This window comes from Poecilia formosa, unplaced genomic scaffold (assembly GCF_000485575.1).
Source record: "Poecilia formosa unplaced genomic scaffold, Poecilia_formosa-5.1.2 Scaffold966, whole genome shotgun sequence".
Taxonomy (NCBI): domain Eukaryota; kingdom Metazoa; phylum Chordata; class Actinopteri; order Cyprinodontiformes; family Poeciliidae; genus Poecilia; species Poecilia formosa.
In genome coordinates this window covers 26,275-46,900 of record NW_006800905.1, presented here as the reverse complement: position 1 = coordinate 46,900, position 20,626 = coordinate 26,275, and the positions used below count along the sequence as shown (strand labels likewise).

General features: G+C 40.0%; 2 protein-coding genes across 5 annotated transcripts in view; both read right to left on the bottom strand.

Annotated features, from left to right (window-relative positions):
• Positions 1-6,127: 6,127 nt before the first annotated feature.
• On the bottom strand, positions 6,128-9,151 carry tlnrd1 (talin rod domain containing 1). The gene has a single exon (XM_007544005.2). It carries the CDS (start codon positions 7,778-7,780, stop codon positions 6,716-6,718), a length of 1,065 nt encoding a protein of 354 aa, XP_007544067.1. The 5' UTR covers positions 7,781-9,151; the 3' UTR covers positions 6,128-6,715.
• Positions 9,152-12,017: 2,866 nt separating this feature from the next.
• il16 (interleukin 16) overlaps positions 12,018-20,626 on the bottom strand; it is a 14,142-nt gene continuing 5,533 nt past the window's right edge. For 2 of the 4 annotated variants that reach the window (XM_007544002.2, XM_007544003.2), the window contains exons 3-8: positions 18,510-18,658; positions 18,256-18,406; positions 17,273-17,374; positions 13,775-13,994; positions 13,563-13,691; positions 12,018-13,408 (exon numbers count right to left, since the gene is read on the bottom strand). In XM_007544002.2, coding sequence (XP_007544064.1) covers positions 13,242-13,408; positions 13,563-13,691; positions 13,775-13,994; positions 17,273-17,374; positions 18,256-18,406; positions 18,510-18,658 — 918 coding nt within the window. In that variant the 3' untranslated portion in view covers positions 12,018-13,241. The remainder of the gene's footprint in view (positions 13,409-13,562; positions 13,692-13,774; positions 13,995-17,272; positions 17,375-18,255; positions 18,407-18,509; positions 18,659-20,626) is intronic. The other 2 variants (XM_016667238.1, XM_007544004.2) reach the window with 2 other exon arrangements.

Below are 20,626 nucleotides of genomic sequence, written 5' to 3'. Positions count from 1 at the left end.
TCCAGACGGGGTTTTGGCGCCCCCTCTGGTGCTGCGCCCCTATGCGTTGCATACGCTGCATACCCACTTTTTGCGCCTCTGGTCACTGCGTATGATGTTTACGTCTCGCACAGTCGCTCGGTGCCATCTTTAAAGGCCACAGACCAAAACAAACTTTATCTGGTGTTTTTATTGTGTTACTCACTGCAGTGAAGTTGTTTTTAAGTTGGATAATAGATATTGGAGCTCCGCGGAGCAATAGGCGTTTAGCTCAAGGTTGATCCGATTTATGCGACCAGCTGTTCTCTCCCGCTCCCTCCTCAGCGCTCGGAGGTTCACCTAGGGGCCGCCAATTTCCGAACCAAACACTCCTGTCAAACAAATGTTAATAAATGCCTTGTGACCAACTGACACAAAAAGTGGTAATTCATCCTGTTACATGAGACACACTATCCTCTATTAACATTTTAAGTCATATTCAATATTTCAAATAATTTGAATGTTTAATAATGTTTTCTACAATAGCTTCCAAGTTGTGTGCCCCATTGACTGAAAATCAGTGTAGTCATACGCAGTGACATTGGTTCCAAAGCTCTGCGGTATCAACGCAGCCCAATCTGACATATAAATTAGGCCCCGCCTCTTCAGTTACAACTCTCACACAAATACAAGTCCAATCCCCATTCATTCATTCATTCATTCATTCATTCATTCAGAATAATGTCTGTATGCTTTGTGTGTATGTGTGTGTGTGTGCGTGTGATATTTTAGTAGTGTATATGCTCAATCTTAGTCTTTTGTGTGTGAGACTAAACAGTTTTTGTCCTAAATGGCCCCTCATAGGGCGGGGGGCGTGGCCTTTCACTTTTTTGCCGAAGGGAACAGCATTATAGCAGCAAAACAGACAAGAAGGAAAACAAAAAGTAGGAAGAGGCCATCGATGCCTGACAGATTTTTTAATTCCTACATGAACATGATCAGGGGTCCCCAAACTTTTCCCTGTGAGGGCCACATAACTTTTCCCTTCTCTGGTGGTGGGCGGAGTCAGTTTGTAGCAGAAAAAGTCTGATGATTGCAGGAGTGCCTAAATGTAAAAAAGTATTGTTTTCCAGAAAGCACAATCAAATAACCCTCTCTGGGTTCTTCACAGAAAAAATCCAGGAAGGATTATAGTCCGTATTTTCCAAACTATGAGCCGCACTGGCCTATAAGCCACAACCCCAAAGTTTTTTGTTTTTTTTAAACCAGTAAACATACACATATAAACCGCAGATATCTGCCGCTCCAGGTTTTCCACAGCGATGCAGCAGCAGCAGAGGGGCGGACAGCCAAAATCTGAGTAATAACAGGTCAATTGAATATCACATTTATTACAGTTGAAAAAGAAAAAGTTGCCAAGTTTAGATTTAACTGATTACGGTAGTTTCTGAATGGTCACCCTAGCATGTGCTAAATGAAAATAGGTGCTTTCTTCTTCTTCTTTAGAATTCAACAGCAGCTTGCATCCATTATTGTTGCACTACTGCCATCTACTGGATCCTAATATCTATAACTCAAATTCTCATAATGATCCCAGTATTATTAAGAAGAAAAAAAAAGAAAAATCTTTTCCCCCTCAATGCTATTTAACTGATCAACAACATTCTCAAATTTCAATTCCCTATTAAAACCTAATTCAGTTTTAATGGGCGCTTTCTTCTTTTATTTCCAATTTTGACTTCCAATGATTCACTTCCTGCTAAAGAGCCCCCTGGTGGTTGAAGAAAAATCCACATATAAGCGGCTTATAGTCCGGAAAATACGGTATATGAAAAAAAGTCTGAATGCTCTCTGGTATTGTTCAGGGGGGCGGACCAAATGTGGAGGTGGGCCGTAGTTTGGGGACCACTGATCTAGAACATTCCTGAGTTTTCTAGCTCATTTTTTTCTGTTTCTTCTTTTAAAGTCAGATGTCTTCGTCAAAGCGCTGACTGCACTTTGTTTATAATAAATCACGAATATAACTTATAGTGATTTACAGTAAACACGCAGTTCATATGGAATGATCAACTAAATATTTGTGCTTTCAAGACCACAAACATCTATACACACACAGTTACTTAGCAGCTTTTTTAAAATTACTTAGTGTGGATTTTATACTATTAATTGTGTACTTTATTCATAAAATCAGCACAGAGCAACAAAGTGTCAGTTAAATCCTCAGCTCACATGGGTCTTACTAGTCGACATTTTGTGATGTTCATTGTACAAGTATGGTCTTATCCTTGTACGAAGCTAAATAGCCCTGAAGTCACGTTGAGGAAAAAAACACGCAGCAGTTGAAGTAAAGACATATGAGTTGGACATTGATGTGCAGCTGATGCAAACAGTTATGGCTCCAATCATGCACACATTACTGCAACCTTGTTAGCATATGTCACCACATTTGAGAATGAGGCTGCAGTTCGTTCTCAAATGTGAATGAGCTGCAGCCTGGAGATCACCATTCAAAGGTAATCTCCATTCTGAGATCACCTCTGAATGAGCTAACTGGAAGAGGAAGAAACAGAAAGACAATAAATCAAATTAAGATACAATAATAGCTCAGTAGGTTTAGAAGAATGTTGTTGGTCAGATTGAGGACATGCATTTGCAGATAGATAAAAACCTAAGCTTAAAGTGAAAAGTTAAAGTTAACACATGTGAAGCTTGAGCCAACATTGGTTTAAAGATCTGCAGTTTAAATTATTTTTATTGTACTTTATTTAATATTATGATGAAAACAAGTTGTTTTGCTGTGTTTCTTCTGCTTTTCATGTAAGCAGAAGAAACCTGAGAGAAGCAAACCAACACTAGCTGCATTATTTATACATGTTTGGCTGAAGACAGAACAGTGAGACGGCTCCACAAAGTGTTGGTCATTCTCCTTCTAGCATTTCAGATTGTTAGACCAAACATCACTTTCTTTTCTAATCACTTGTGTCTGAAGATTTTGGAAACAACAAAGAAGGAAAATGACATGTATATATATATGTATATAATGCTACTACAATGACATGTCATTTTCCTTCAAAGTGACTTTGATGTGACTTTTAAAGTGTTTTGTTAAATGGACCGTACCTAAATTGCAACAGTACGGCAAAGGAAACATCTTTGAATATAAATGACTGTGATTTTATAGACAAAAAAAAGAAATTCATAAGGAACACTCTGACATCAACGTTCTCCAACCTGATAAGAAAACATTTGTTTAAAAATGATATCGCTGAAGAGAAAAAGAACCAAATATCTTTCTTCTCCACTCCCACAAAAAAAAGTTTCAAAATTATTTAAGTTGATCTTTCTGCAAAAGAAATTCAATACAATTACCAATTCCTATGAGTTTTGTGACTGAAATATTGAGACAGCTAAACATATAATTTTCAGTTGGAATTTTATAAATGTGTTTTCGAAAGATCTTCAAAACCGGATCTTGTAAAAAAAAAATCTGATTTGAAGTTTTTATATAATACAGTTTGGTTTCCTAACAGGGGATGAAGACTCAAATTATGGTAATAAGCATCACATCACCCATGTATACAGACACACTGTTCTGGAAGGGCCATTCACTGGTTCATCAGTATTCCTGGCTACCATTACAGCATGAGGACTAAAGAACACTGTGTTCTTTAGTTGCATTTTACTTTTCAAAATGTTATTAAAAAGTTATATTTTCAATAACATCCATATCTCAGCAGAGGTATGGACACCAAACAATGCACATAATCTGCAACACATAGATAATCTGTTTCCATATGCAAGACAAGTTTGGCTTCATCCATCCATCCATTTTCCTTCACCCTTGTCCCTCAGTGGGGTCGGGAGGGGTGCTGGTGCCTATCTCCAGCTCACGTTCCGGGCGAGAGGCGGGGTACACCCTGGACAGGTCGCCAGTCTGTCGCAGAAGTTTGGCTTCAGAGAATCTTTATTTTCCAACAGTTCAATTCGGTTTATTTATATTGTCCCAACTCACACCATGCTTTTCTATAGGTATTGTATCTGCCTCTAACTTTTTCTCTCACATGTCTCATTCTTTCATTTTTAGATAGTCCAGTCATGGCCCACTGAGATGCAGCTTTGTCTCATCCACAGTAAATAATCATGAGTCTCTACATCAGGGGTCACCGACTCCAGTCCTCCATGGCTACCATCCTGCAACTTTTAGATTCACCTCTGCTCCAAAATGTCTGAATTCCCTCACCAGCATTCATTCCTCTCTGCAATAGGCTGGAAACGAGCAGTTTATTTGATCCAGGTGTGTTTGAGCAGAGACACATCTAAAAGTTACAGGATGGTAACTGGAGGACTGGAGTTGGTGACCTCTGGTGTAGATGAACCTCAACTTGACTCATCCACACTTTTGTTCACATTTTACGTAACTTTATAATTCAGGAAATTTCCAAAGTTGTTGGGTTCTGTGGTATCCAACAGCAAACAATGCACATCCATGTGGGTGACATAATGAGCCACTTTCTTTAATTTTTACCCTCTTTGTTTATTTCCAGTTCCCTCTTCATGTCTGCATCATAGAAAATATTTGTGGGCTGATGCTACAGTATTTCCTCTATTGTTAATGTCCAGTCACTTCAGGCAAGACAAACTTGATCAGACTGCATTGAAAGCAGAGTTCAAAACCTAGAAAACTGGAATAATCATTTGAAAATGTGCATCTGGATAAACTAAGTAAAACTGCTAAATGTCATAAATAAAGATATTCCTTACTTAGAACATCTTTACCATCAACCACCATCTAAACTGTTTCCATACTCTGAGTAGGAATTTTATACGGGGAAATTTTAGTACAGTCAGCAGTATTCTGGATCAAACGCAGGTCATCTGTGATTAGATGTTTAGGTACAACAGTGGCCCACCTCAAACTCACCACCTCAGTGACCCACCTTTCACTGGGTGATCGACGATCGGTCCATAGTTACAGCTGATCTTATCCACCGATCGTTTTTACCTCCACAAAAGTCTGAGTGAGAGGATTACATTTCACAATAGTTAGCCTGTTGTCAACTTTGCAACTGTTTTGCTATATTTAGTACAGAAACAAATCAGCCTTTTTAAATATTGGTGATCTGCCAGGAAACTGCAATGGGTGCAGAATAGGTACTTTCTTTTAGTAGTAGAACTAACAGTTACTCCTGCAGATACTTTCATTGTTTGTTGGCGGGGAGGGGCACCCCACCTGGGAAACGCTGGTTTGTGATGGTAAATGTGGGTTCTGCTTTGTTTTATTTCACTCTTTCCAATGAATATTTTAATCTATTACTTAACTATTTATTCAGATTAATGATTCTAAATGGCCATTTTTTAAATTTCAAATAAAAACATTATCTGTGTTGTATATGATGTTCTGTCATTCTCACTGAATCAAAGACAAGTCAGAATGACGTTGTTTCCAGTCCTCTCTCAGCTACAATGTTTCAAAATTATTCATCTAGAATCTGAGCTCTGCTTCTTTTACCTGCACAATAGATTTTTATGTCCTTGTTTCCAGCGTGCAGAATAGAATTTAAGGATATAAAACTGGATACCTTATTTATTGCTACCGTTTCAATTTTTTATGTATGAATATGCTTTTTGCTCTTGCTTTGAATTTGACTGAAGCTGCTCTCTTTGTGCTGAAGCTCTCTGGATCAGTTTAGTAAATGGGATCAAATCAACAATCACCCAGTAAAAACTAGGCCAGGCTGCTACAACCTTTCCAGTCCAAAGAGTCATTTTTGTTCAAAGTCCAGTTTAATAGAACTCATTTAGAGCCACAAATGTTGCTTGACCTTTGGAAAAGGGGAGGACTCATAAGTTCTGGCAAAACTCCCACTTTATTTTATTTTTAAGAGAAAGAAGCTCTGTCTTATGCTGGTCTTATTGGAATTATTAGTGAATGTCAAAACTGCTACAATTTATTCCCATGAACTAATTTAAACTCATTCATGAAAACCTTTAACTAAGGTACACACCTTAAAAGGGGCTTTAAAGACTGCCATGTTTAAAGTCTTTTTAAATTATTGGATGAAGTCAATATTTCATACTTTATTCCCAAGGTTTGTTTTTTTTTTAAATCCTGTTTCTCTGTTGTTCTCTCTCTCTGAAAGATGTTTAGTCAAATACTATTAACCAAAAATAGGTTGTCAAAATCAACTGTTTTATTAGCTGAAATAAATACTCCATTACATGCAAGGTCAAAACACTTCAAAATACTATAGGAAGGCTGGTAAATAGTGTAAAACCTACAGCACACACTCACAGCAGCTTTTTGACAATTTTAGATTCACACTTGTTTAAAAAAATACAAGCACTGAAACATTTCCTCCAATTTGATGCAGAACATACAGCCAAATATGTCCAGAAGTGAGTGAGGCTACATCCATCACTCAAGCTTTTGTCTTCACTGAGGTAAAATTTCCAGTCTGAAGCTGCGGTCCGTTGGCTGGGGGTGAGCAGTCAGCTGACCCTGGATCACGGAGGTCACCTTGACAAGGTTCAAGCCACATCCAGCACAGCACAAACCCTGTAGTGGTTGTTTCAGTGACCTGGTGCCCTCAAACACACTTGAGCCACCCACCAATCTCACCTACAAACACAAACACACACAGATAGGGCTGCTCCAAATCCGATGGTGGAAACATTGGAACAGGGATGATCCAGGTGAGCCTCTTCGGTGGGTCACAAAACAAAAAGGAGACGAGAGGGCAAGCAGCCATTACCTGAACTAATTCACAGAATGAGAGTTTACTGGTGGCAGAGCCCTGGGAGAAGATCGTTCTCTTAGTGCTTGAGTGAGCAGAGTGCAGCCGTCAGACACGGCACATGCTGAGTTACGCAGACGCTCTCGATAGTCTGCCATTTTGGAGCTGCTCTCAAGATGCTGAGCGACGTCTCGCAGACCCTGAGTGAGGAGGACGCAGGCTGAGACCACACTCATGGCCCCCCCCAACACTGCAGTTTGTACCCCCTTTCCTTCGGCTGAAACACTTGCAGCTCTTCCCAGGAACTGAGGCTCTGTGGCAAACCCAACCAAGGCACTGACCGCCTGGACCAGAGCAGCACTAAAAAGGATGCATCGATTTCTGGTCAGCTCACTGGGCTGGGTTTTAACTTCTTTAATGCAGGCCAGGAAGGCAGTGCCACTTGTGCTTATGCTCTTCACACTCAACTTGAACTGCTCTTTAGCAAAGCGGTCCCTGGACCTCTCACTGGCTAGCAATGAGATATCCGTCAGAGTCTTGAGATTGGTGGAGATGTTTTGGGAAAGCTCAAGAAGAACCTGAGGGGTGAGATCTGCCAGGGGAGAAACTCGGAGGATGCTGCAACTCTGTTCCACCTCATGTCGGCAGCGTGTCACCTTGTAGCGATCAACTAAACCCGGCAGACAGGGCTGTGAGCCAGGGTTCTCCACAGCTGCCAGGTAGGCGGCATGTGTTGAGCACTCAGTCAGAGAAACCACCAAGTCAGCCATCTCCAGGAGGCGGTCCCCCACCTCTGTATAGCGACCCATGTTAAGCTGGCACTGGATGTCATGGGTGAGAATGGACAGCTCTTTAGTTCTGGCAATGACTGTGTCACGACACTGGTCAAAGGTGTCAGCCAGTGCAACACCTTCAGAGGTCATGACCGGCCGGGTCTCACTGGACAGCAACAGCAGGTCAGCCACCATCTGCACTTTGGCCTTACATGCATCACAGATGAAGGAGAGCCGCTTCCTCTGCTGCACACTGCCACTCAGTGGGCTGCTTGATCCCTCACAGGTGGATCTGCCAGAGCCGCTGCTGGCCATGATGATGAGGGTGAAGCTTCGCTTATTTCAAGCTTTGTACTGCTGCATTTTTCAGGTTAAAATCTCTTTTATTTTCTTGTTTTTTTTTTACAAACTTGTCAAACAGTCTTCCTTGAAGTTCCTTCATGTACAGCTCAGCATTTGTAGATAAAGTTTTCTCCTCAGGACTGTGAGCTGAGTGTAAACAGGTGGAATGACATCTACGCAGTTACTGCAGTGGATATTAAGATGATTTAGAATCAAACCTTTTCATTTGATATGGCTTATTCCCAGCTGAGTGCCTTGGATGTTGATTGTAAAATAATGATAATAATAGTAACAAATGTATTAATAGAACAGGGTCTCTAGCACTTCTCAGTGTAACAGATTCACACACTTAACTTGAAACTTGTTTCTAATTAAATGCCCCTAACAAAACTATCTGTTATTATCAGTCTCAGGTTCAGGAGGAATAAAAATCACACCGTTTCCTCTCGATCTCCAGGACGCTGCAGTTCCACATGTTTCCTCCTCATGAAGGTTGGCTACAGAACTCTCACAAAGCAAACCTCAACATTAGCTAACAGTCTTTTGCAGTGTTTTGAGTTACAAGCATTTTGCTCCAACATGAGGCCTGTAACTGGACCGCGATCTTGTCCGACTTATCCACAGAGAGAGTGACCTGTTCATGCTGGTTCCGATCCGGACGCCCTCCTCCGTGCAGCTCTTCAGGACAGCGGGGACTTTGCTCTCGCTCTCCAGCACCATTGTTTTAGCAGTTCCAACGAGAAGAGGGCACAACAACAACAAAAAAACTCTTTCAGTCCGTTTTTAACCTCTTCCTTCTCAGACTGAGCCCTGGGTTCGAAGCTATCGGCTCCTCCGGATGCTTCGGCATCATCCGTCAGTTACTCTGCGCTCCTCCTCCGCTCCTTACAGTTTGAGCCTGGACCCGGTGCAGCCCCACATTTCCTCTGCAGAGACTTGCTGCTGTCCATGCTACTCGGTCCTATTTCAGTCCATACATGACCTGTTCTAGGACCACAACATCGTAAAAATGCGAAAAGGAAGTTCGGCGTTATTCCCAGAGATCCAAAGTAATCCTGCGCGCTCCCGCTGCATTACTATGAGGAAGCAGGGAGGGTGTGGTCCGCCGAGAGGCTGTTGGTCCGGACAAAGTTTCAGCAAACGAAGCACACAAATAACCTCCTCGTTGATCTTACTGTCCAAGAAGACACCGAGTCGTTATTGTCTCACTTTGGCGAAGATCATCTGTTGGATGTTCAGATCAGCGTCTCGATGGCTTCACAAGCACTTTTGGTTTAAAGCCTGACGCTGTGGCTCAGCCTCTGGGCGTCAACAGCGGCGCTAGCCTAGCAATAGACCGGAAGTTAGTGTTTTTAAAAATAAGAGCTGACGGGCCAGACAGCTGCAGAAACTGTGTAACACTTTGGCCTGAACTCAAAAGAGGCGGAGAAGGAATATTTAATCATATGTTTTCTCGGTCTCATTTAAAATTCATAATGCCTTTTTCCCCTTTTATTTTAATTAGAAATTGAAAGTGTTACTGCTGATCTGACTATAAAAAACACGAAGATTTTTTTTATAGTCTTATAAGACTATAAAAACCCTGTGAGTTTTTTAGGGCGCAGAGGAAGCTTATATTAATATGTATTACTAATTAGCATGTTCTACACTTCTGAAATGGTAAATAGACTGAACTTATATAGCGCTTTTCCAATCATTTTGATGACTGAAAGCACTTTACATTACAGTTACACTCACAAACAGACTTTTATACACCGATGCGGTACCAGTTGGCAACTTGGGGTCAAGTATCTTGCCAAGGGGAACATCGACATGTGGCAGGAGGAAGCTGGAATCGAACCTACAACCTTCCGATCACAAGACCCACAGAGTCACAGTAAATGTTTCTTTGCAAAATATTGATCAGTTGTTACATTTTAAAGCTTTTGAAAGCAACTTTCACAATAAAAGAAAAAAAAAAAATACTTAAAGCATTTTTTAAAATCTCTAGTTTTTTAAAAAGTTAAACACTAATCTTTTCTCGTTCCATTCCTAAAACAAATTTGACAAGAAGCTTTTAGCAGCTTCTCAAACTCAGAATTGTAAGACAGATGTATCAAAGCAAAGAAAACTCAGTAGCTGCTGTTAGGGCCCCCCAGACCTTCAGGGGCCTCTATAAATGGTTGAATTGTAACACAGACCATACATCTAAACCTGTAGCATTCATTTATAGAGAATGACAATGTTATTACATTTTATTTAATGCATTCAGCAGAGAAAACAAAATAAATAAAAAATAAATCGTACATTTAAGATTTAATTAGGAAGTTTACTTTGTAAAAGTGCAAAGAATCATCTGGATAGTTTGATTATTGTGTCACCATGGCTACAATATGGTGTAATCTGTTTGAGCTGGGTTTGTTCACAAATGCATTACAGCAAATAACCAATAATCAGTGATTGATTTAAAACTCAGCCAATTGTCACAGACTTCATCTACATTTAAACACTGTTAGTGATGCTGATGTTCTTAGTAGGAGGTGGTTGGTGGGGGCTAAATCATGATTCTGTCTAAGGCCCCTTATCATCTTGGGCCGGCCCTGCATGAACAGCGAGCCGCATCTCTGTGCTGAAATCTACCTGGAATCTCCCGGTAGGCCCCAAGCCAATCCGTCCTGCTTTTGGAACATCTTGATTTATTTAATCGTGGCATGTTTGGTTGTTGCTGTGGTCCAAATGGTTGGTAAAGTATTTTCACTGATGTTTATGTGATATTTTGTGAGCTCCATATGGTTTGAGCTGGATCTTTCTTTAGCAATTGAGGTTCTGCAGTAACTTCTATTCACAGTTGCTCACCTCCAGCCCAGATCCCGTCAGCAGCAGTGAGAACTAACTGCCTGGTAGTTTTGTTAAGGTGAAGCAGAGACTGAACAGTGAGCAGGTGGTACCAGGGCTCTGAGGTGGGTCGTGGTGACAGACGCGGTACCGTTTCTTTATATCAGGATATTAAGTTCTGACCACCGCGGTGGGACCGACTCAAGCTGCTTGTAGGGAACCGGGCATTTAGTCCAGCAATGGAGCAGCCTGATAAAATTAAAGTTACAAGTTTTCTCTGCAGCCGAAGCATTTCTGTGTTTAGGGGAGAGGAGGGTTTTTCCACTATTACGAAGACAATTAAAATAAATAGAAACTTTTTTATTTAACTTCAACATCAGGCCTAAGTTTTTATTCACAAGCAGGTGTATGTAGAAAAATATATATTCTTGCCCATAATTTGATAGAGGGCACAGATTCGCCCCCCTCCTCCTCACCAGGGGCCCAGCGACTTAACATGGCGGCAGAGAAAATGAAAATTCTCAATCACTGTTAGACCGAGGGCAGCCAGACTAGTTTATTGTTGATAAATTGTTTTTTTAGCTAAACATTATTGTTGAGGGGCACTAGCAGGCCTCCTAGCACACAGAGAAAAAAACTCAAAAAGGGCACTAGGATAAAAGGGGCAGAGGCTCAAGCCTCCTCCACCCCCCTCCCCTCTGCACTTGCCTGACTAGCATGATATGCTAATGGGGATCGCGGCAGACAAGATACATGACTGTTGTCATAAGTTGTGTAAGATTTCTTCTTTGAAAAACGAGTGGACGCTTTAGTAGCTGCTAACTGTGAAATCTTTTGAAGATTACTTACCATTCATATTGTGTGTCCAGTCACCGAAGCGGAGCAGCAAACCCTGCAGTTCAGGACAAACTTCTGAGGTAGCAGGGAGTCGGAGTCATCCGCTGTAGTCAACGCTAACCAATATGGACACATCTTACATCGTTCATCTTTAGATTTTTACGTCTCTAGCAATCAAAACTTGTTGAGTTCAACCAAAAAAAAAAAAAGGGAGCATCAAACAAAACTTTGAGAATTGCAATCAAACACTTAGGCTGTCAATCAAAAAATTCTGATATGCACAAATAAACGTTTATGTCCTACAAATAACTTTTTCAATTCATGAAACAAAAATGAGTGATTTTAATTTAAAAAAATAATAACTATTATTATAATTCAAAAGGTTCTGACCAAAGTTTCATTGTTTTTTACTGAGAAGTTTTTTTTGTTTGAAACAAAAATTATTGCAAATCCTATAGTTTTGACCACAATTTTATTTCTTTTATTTGACGTGATTTTTTTTTTAAATTGTGAAACAAATTTAACTCCATATGAACGACCCATAAGAAGAAAACAAACACAGGTTTTCTTAGGTTTATTTCCAAAACTAAATTGAAAAACGGATACTAAGCTGATTTTTTTGTGCCCAGTTGCAGAAATAGAACCAACCTATATCCAGAACTCAGTATATTTCATTTGAGATAAGTGTAAGTCCGTACAGTAATCCATACTGCATATATGAAACCATATGTTACTGTATGTTGTATTATAAAGCAGATCTATCATTTAAACCAAACTAATAAATACAACAACCCTAATGTTCCATTTGTGTCCAGGATCAGAGATCTGACTGGACTGGCATTACAGAGTGTGGATTTTAAGGAAGGACTCCTTGTATTTGTTCAGTGTTTTTATTCTTGAAAGAGGAATTTAATTTAAAAGATCTGTTGGTGATTTAATTAACATGTATTTATTAGCTATTTTGCTCTTGTATTCTTTTGAAATAAAAGTAAGATGTTATTCAAACAATTAATGGATACATTTTACAGACTTGGAAGCAATTTTGCTGTTTTCTTTTTTGTCATATTAATTTGTCACCATCTTCCTACACAAAAATATTCAAGCTCCTTTAACTTTTCTCCCAACTGACATGTTACAATCTCAAACTTTAGTGTATTTAATGTGGAATTTCTGGGAAAGATTTTGATGGTTATCATTTGAAGAACAGCTCAAGCATGGCAATGATTGAATGGAGAGTGGCTGTAAACATCAATCTAAAAGTCTTTCTACATATTCTCAGATTAAAGTCTGGTCACTGCTCCTTTCTAAGAGATAAATCTGCTTTAATCTAAGCCCGGAGGTTCTGCCCATTCCATTGAACCAGTCTGTATGTATATGTGCTTTTCCTGTAAATGCTAAGATTACATTTATTGTAAACTTGGTGTTATGTTACATAAAAAACAAAACAGAACACCTGGATTTATACTGATAGTAAATTAAACACAGTAGAACCTTCTTTATTAATTACAGGAACTTCTGTAACTAATTGGTTCTGGATTTTATGTTGAAATCCAAAACCACAATGTTCTTGTGGAAATGTAAAGAAGCTGACAGTCCTTTATATTTGGAAAACATTTTGAAAACAATTTATCAATTTCCTTTAACTTGACAGCTCTATGTTTAATGTTGATCAATATGTTACATAAATTCCCAACAGAATACACAGACGTTTTTGAGTGTAACATGACAAAGTGTGAAAATGCTCAGTAGGTATGGATATTTGTTCCAAGGCGCTTTATGACTTTTAGTCCTCTGCCACCTGCCTTCTCCTGATCACAAGTGTAACAGGCCCTTCAGGCAAAGCCTTGATCATCTTCCATGCCTCAAATCTGGTCATGTCCTGTAGACTCACTCCTTGAACCTGCAGAAGTTCATCTCCACATTGCAGCCCGCTTTGCTCTCCTGCTCCACCTGAAAATACACAGATGTTTCCCTTCAAGTTTCTCAGTTTTAATCAACATGGGAGCAAGTGGTTCCTACTATAAAAATAAAAGATCATTTGTGAATAAAGTGTTTATTTCGATTACAACAAATTAATCACTTTCTGTCAGAATAATGAGCATACCTTTGAATATCCTGTTGATGACTAAGGGTTTGTCTCCCTGAATTGATCCTCTTCCTCCTTCCAGAGAAAAGCCAATTCCACCAGTACCTTTTTCCACATCAACACTCAGTGGGACTTCTTGTTCCACTACTGCGACAAAGTAACATTTAAACACATTTGGAAAAAAAAGTTAGTTAAATCCCAGAAATAAAGAACAGTTTAGTGAGACTCACTTTCCTCTCCCATCCTGTTTCCTCCATCCTTCTCCTCTTCGTTAGTTCTCTTGCAGATGACTACCACAGCCAAAGTTTGATTACGGGCCTGACGCAAAATAGCAGTGGCATCCATGTGTTTGACACCACACAATGTTACACCATTAATGGACAAAACCACATCTCCTTTTTGAATGGTTCCCTCTTGAGCTGCCAGTCCGCAGGGGAACACCTTGTGCACCTGCATGGCAGATTGGGTAAGTTTTAGACACTGACAAAATGCTAAATTTATCAGATTTTATCAATCCTTCTATAATTTCTTGCTATTTTTTCAATGACTCCATAAAGGAAAGGGTTCAACAGATCCAGACTGAACATTGTTGGGCCATATAGATAACACTTTGAGGATCCCCTCGACTGTCTAACATGCTCTCCCAGAAGGAAGCAAAGTGTGCTTTTATTTTGAAGGAGCGCTCCTTCCTCCCCACAGGAAGGAAGGAGCAGCAGAGTCAGGAACTCTTTTTGAAAGAAGTAAACCGGTCTGTCAGGAATGTTGCCATGAATATTACTTGTTTATAACTTTCATATATAGGAACCAAATGTTTTTGGTTAAATTGTCTTAATTCTGGAATAGTCACATGTCCAATATCTTATTGCTAACTTTGTCTACAAGTTAACTACTCTTGCCACAACGTTTTGTTATTTCATCACGAGAATAAAACAGCAGGCAAATTGAGTCTTTCTTGTTGTTGATGATGTTTAAAGTGCAATGTCAGTGTTAGCAATGGCTACACAACACCTGAGGCCTCATGTATAAAAGAGTGTGCAATTTTCACACTAAAACTTGGCGTACGGACAAATTTAGAAAAGTGCAGCGCACAAAAAAACCCGGATGTATAAAGCCGTGTGCGTTTTTCCTTTATGAATCCCACTTTTGGGAAATAGAGCACAGCGGCTGGTCCGCCCTGTCGCCACCCATAAATACATATGTAAATTAATATAAATACCTGGAAGTCTGCCACCACCTGAAACAATAACCATGGCAACGTCCTTGTTTCTACATGTATAAGTATTTATGATGATAATAATTATAGATTTTATTTAAAAGGTGCTTCAAGGGCACATGAGGTCACCTCACAAAATAAAAATAATACATTTTAAAGAAAAAAATAATTCACATAGAAAATAAATAAAGAGATCGTGCAAATGCCTGTTTGAACAGCAGAGGGTTCAGCCATGATTTAAAGACAGAGTCCAGTGAGTGGACTCTCAATGAACTTCACTGAGAGTCCACTCAGAAAGTGGGCGTTTATTCTAAATTGAGAAATCATATTTATAAGTTGTACATTTACAGAGTAGAGATGCTTTCTCTCCATAAGGCACATTCATAAAGCGGGTGGCTCGACTGAAGGATGGCAGCTGCAGCTGGACTGGTACCGGTACCGCACGGCTCCTTCTTAAAGTTTTGCTCAGAGATCCAGGATGATCAGTCTGGATTAATCTAAACATTAATAAACCATCAACATTTCTCAGCAGATCTATATGATCTCTGATCAGTCGCTCCCTCTGAATCCTTCCATTGACGATGTTCTCCATCACAGCCAAAGCTCCACAATTACACAGCTCACCTTCGCGCAGCTACTTTTCCATTATTTACATACATTGATCACCTTAAAAATAATCAAACCTGTTTGGAGTTAATCTGCTGATCCAACCCTGTTTTCTTCTTTTAGTGAGAATGAAATGACCTCATGGATGCATTCCATACACTTCAGCGCACAGACCAATGCGTTACATCTTTATGAGACAAAAACTGAGGAAAAGTACTATTTACGTTGGAGTGAGGTTTTCACATCCTTTTAATTTTATTGTCTTTATTTTGTGTGCGAAGGAGAGATGGGGGGGCAGTGGGGGTATGGGGCTAGAGTACCGTTGAGTGTTGGGTGGGGGACGGACAAAAAGGAGGAGGAGGTCTGACTGTACGCTAACTCCCCTTTCCCCCAGATATGCTATTTTATTTATATAATTATAAGTAATTTCCACTATCAGTAATGTTGCGTTTGCCTGAGGATTCCTCTGGTCATTATCTTTCATTAGAGCCTTCATTGATGGTTATATGTTGAAGCACTGAGAGGTTACAATCATTTGAAGTTTGTATATCAGATGATGTCCAAGTGTGCCATTTGGGGATGCCAAATGGCACACTTTTCATAAATAAACATGTCCAAAATGATATTTCTTTTTTGTGCTATTTTGATCAGTCTTGAAATCCATGAGCAGAATACTTTATTCTACAGATTTATTGTATTTTCCAGTCCATACATTCAACACTCAATGTGTATTTCGAAGAAATAAAAATGAAAAATCTGGGTGAAGCCAAATTTTTAATTTTTTTTGTGTTACAAACGTAATAGTTACAAACTACTTACAGTTAAAGTATTTTTGACTGCAAAAATAGAAATGTAGCTTGTCATCTTCATAAAGAGACCAAGCTTGCATGTACTCCAAATTGTTAAAGAACATCAGCTGATTTAATTTGGGGATAGCTTTACAGCTGTTGGTGATTTTGGGGGTGAGGGTTAAGGGGTTAATGTGTAAATAGTAACACATTAGATTACTCGTTACTGAAACAAGGGGTGAGATTAGAGTAACGTGTTGACACCCTTGTTTATGACATTTCTGCTCAAGCTTTTTACAGATCTGCCAGGTTTCCAATATGTGTCCCCCACAATGATAAACTCGTTCCTACCCCCTTGGTTCCATGAAGTTGACATGTTCTATGGAGGTTTGAGAGAACAACACTTGTGGTCTCAGTTGTTGACAAAGTGGATGAGAGCGTTCCAGCTATGGAGGGACCATACCTTCTGCCTTGTCTGGCCTTCCTACACAATTACGCTCAATTCTAATCTCACTTCAGTGCTCTGTCTGGGCTTTCTCCTATTGATATGGATTTCCCTAGTAGAATTTCTACCAGGCCAATCAGCAAACAAAAGGAAAAGTTGTGAATGATGTCAATGACTTTCTGCATTGCAGTGTTAGCAATGGCAGCAGAGGAAGTGAAGGAAGCCATTCAGTCTGTGTTGGTCACACTTCCAAATATGGTGAAGAGCGATTATATAATTTTACATGCAGCTTTCGGTGGCTAGGACAAGTATCCAGCCTCTCTAAGTTTGAACACATAGATCTCATTTGGAAAAGGTGGAACGCTCTCTCCAGGTAAGGGGTTGATTTTTGCCGCAAGGAAGGCAGTTTCAGTAACTTTACATTTTTTTCAGAAATTATGGTACATCAGAGTGCAAGATGGACAGACAATTAGTAGTTATAAGACAGGTGTTGCTCTCGGCACAATTCTTTTACTTTATATACTACTGAATTTATCTAACCCACAGGGATCAAATGAAAATGTAATACATGCAATACCATCAACCACCACTGTAGATAGTGTCCTAGAAACAAAATATATGGAATCTGAGTCATGGCAAAAAGATATTTTAACAATGTCCTCTGGGTTCTACTTACTGTTGGAGCTTTGTTCTCCAGGTCACATCCTCCAGCGATGCTGAAGCCTAACCCTGCTCCTACGTCTTTGTGCAGAATCACAACATGGATGTTCAATAGTTGCTGAGAAGTATGAAGCAGAATTATGAACAGAGTTTAGTTGTTGTTTTCTTTCATTTTAAAACTTTATTTTTAATTTTTCTTAAAAAATTATTTAGCAGTAAGTTTTTTTAATGTGTAGACCTGTTTTTAGATGTTTCTTAGAAATTTAAAAATAGACCTGTTTTGCCCAAGGATGTGGAGCCAGTCATGAAATCAGAGCTCTGATTACCAGTCTTGTAATTTTTCTACCTGAGCTACCTGACTTTGCACAGAAATATACGTCTATGACTTTACAACACATAGTTAATGTCGCTCCTTCTCCATTCATTTTAATGGAACTTGTGCGATGAGGCGAAAATAACTTGTTTTCCTCCAGCAAAGCGACTGGCGAAATTTGTGCATGTGAAATTTCAAGCTTGTTACATGTAGACATGCACATGTGGACTGGAGATGTAACACAAGAGAACGGAAAAATGTTCAACTTTTGTTGCTATTTCAATGGCGACCCGTGTTTTGGTTTCACCCCAGAAAAGTTTTGCCGTTCACTGTGATTTATTACTCCCTCCAATGACATCTTTTAAAATACAAATTAAACTTTTTTCACAATTTTCTTCGGCAACTGTCTTCTCTGTGTTAACCAAAACTCCTAGGCATGGTTTGCATAGCTTGGAAAAGACCATTTTAAGGAGATAAACTGAACTTTGTCTCTGATTGAAATTCAAAAATACTTTATTGATCACAATGGGGCATTAAATGTTGTAACTCATACTATCCAAGGTTCTTCAAAGATAAAAGTTTCATGCAGTCTTAAAGATTGATATTGCTTTCTGTGCTTTTCAGCCTAAATTTGAAGAGCTCACAAATTTATTAAAGATTATCTTTTGGGGAGAGGGGGGTTGTACCTTCAGTGTCTCTTCATCCAAAGCTTCAACTTCCTCAATCATCTTCTGTATTTCCTGAGAAGGGATAACTGAGATGACAGAATGAGCGTAGGTTTCTCGGTCAGAGGTCTGCCTTCCTTGCTCAGTGGTGCATTCTGTCAGAGTGGCTAGGCTGTCATAAAGATGAAATACGAACATGAGTATGACGGTGGTGACACGCCTGTGAACATTTTCTGCATCTGTCTGAAAACCCAAACCCATTTTAGCAATCTCACCTGACAGAGAAACCTTTGTTTGTGCAGTCTTTACCCAGCTCAGACTCTTGGGGATTGTCAACATCTTTAAGTGGAGTCTCCAGAAAATTTTGGGATTGAGGGTTGCCATGGTCAGAAGAAGGAAGGGAACGCAATATTGCTTGTGAAACCTAGAAAAATAGACACAATTAAAATATTTATATTTAAAGCTGCAAGTAACATTGAGCAGCTCTCGCTGAGCTGTGAGGGCTGCCCATCATTTCCCATCATCCAAATCCCATTGCCCAGATGGTGACGGGATCTGGATGATGATCCCATCACCATTATCAATGCCCTCACACCATTCTCATATGGGTCCACTAGCTGGCACATTCGGCAAATCTGTCAAATTGCCTTCAGTTCAAATCAGTACAAGTACAGTGACAAGTTGGCCAAGATTGGACCTTCCAGACAGGAATTATTTTTACTTCCCGTTTCATGGCAAAGGATTGGCAAGGACTTCCTTTAGGCTTTGGAACATGTCATGTGTGGTGTTCAATGGTTAGAGGATACAGTTTCTATCTTATAATCATATGCAGGGAGAAGCTGGAGGAATTACCAAATAATCATGATTCTTCTCTAAATGGTTGAGTGATGTCATCAACCTACCACACCAATGTGTTGAGCAGTCCTTGATGATGCACACAAAATCTAGAGCTGACTGGATGATGATACAGCTGTTGAAAATAGTCTAAGGGAGTGGAGTCAAATTCAAAAGTAATCCAATTCGCCTCTTTAGAAGTTAAAAAAAAAGTATTTCATCTCCAGTTTGGTGCAAATCAGATGATGTATGTGAAATTTAGAGCAAACCGTGTGCAAACAGTGAGAGAGGGGAATTTTGCTACTCTTCCAGCCCCAGTCCAGCCATCACACATTGTGGAGAGAAGGATACAGTATCACCTGATTCTGTCACCAGACACAAGTTGGAATCTGTAGGAGTCAAAGAGTAAACAAAAGACATCCAGCCCCACCCTTTGGCATACATGAAACCCAAGCTTTTTGTGATGCTCATGTGGTGCCGTGTCTTTTGCATTGAGCTGATCCATGTTATGTTCCTCAATACCTTCATTCCTTGCACCTGTGTTGCTCCCTGATTGTTTCCCTTCTTAACCCTCTCTCAGTCACACTCATGCTGCCAGATTATCGAACGCTTTTCACTAGTAGTTTTCCAGTACTCTCATCTCAACCTCATTGTTGTGACATTGCCCTTGTTGGATTGTCGCTAGTTGCCTATCTGAATCTCGACCCATGCCTGTTTTTCAGATTCCCCACTCACGCCTACTCCTCTGGATACCTATTCTGCTCTCTGCCCCTTCGTGTATGACCACAGGCTGTCTGACCAAAGATTTGGATTTGGATTTTGTGCTTTTGCTGAACGTGGAGGGGGATTGAGTCCGTCGTCATGAACATCGCCTAGCATCATCGCTTCTCCTCCCCTGGTACTCCTCCCAGAACCCTCTGTCAGTGCAGCATCTGCTCCCTTCCTTGTCCTTCCTCCGATCATTACAGTACTTGATTGGCAGACCAATCACACACACCAATAGATTCCTTCTGAAGTATTTCTCAAGTCACCGATCTCTCCCCCGTGCCTCGCAGTGTTGCAGCTGACGATCCAGTGTGCTCGCTCTGTTCTATCTTTTAATAAAATCTGATATTTTTGCTCACCCCTGTGTCATGACTGATTCTTCCAGGTCCCTCTAGTGTAGGGGTGTCAAATTCCAGTGCTCAAGGGCCGCTGTCCTTCAGGTTTTAGATGTGCCACACGTACAAAACGCTGGAATGAAATGGCTTAATTACCTCCTCCTTGTTTAGATAAGTTCTCCAAAGCCTTGTTAATGACCTAATTATTCTATTCAAGTGGTGCAGCAGAGGAACATCTAAAGGTTGCAGGACAGCGGCCATCCAGGACTGGAGTTTGACACCTGTGCTCTAGTGAGTCATTACATTTTTGATCACTTTTAATCTCAAATGCATTAAGACTGCAGTATGTAACTGTCATAAAATTGATTTTTTCTTTTACAAATTTATGTGTCACCATGTTATGACAGTATAATATGAGACAGATTATCTGTAAAAAGATAGAATCCTTCCACCTCATC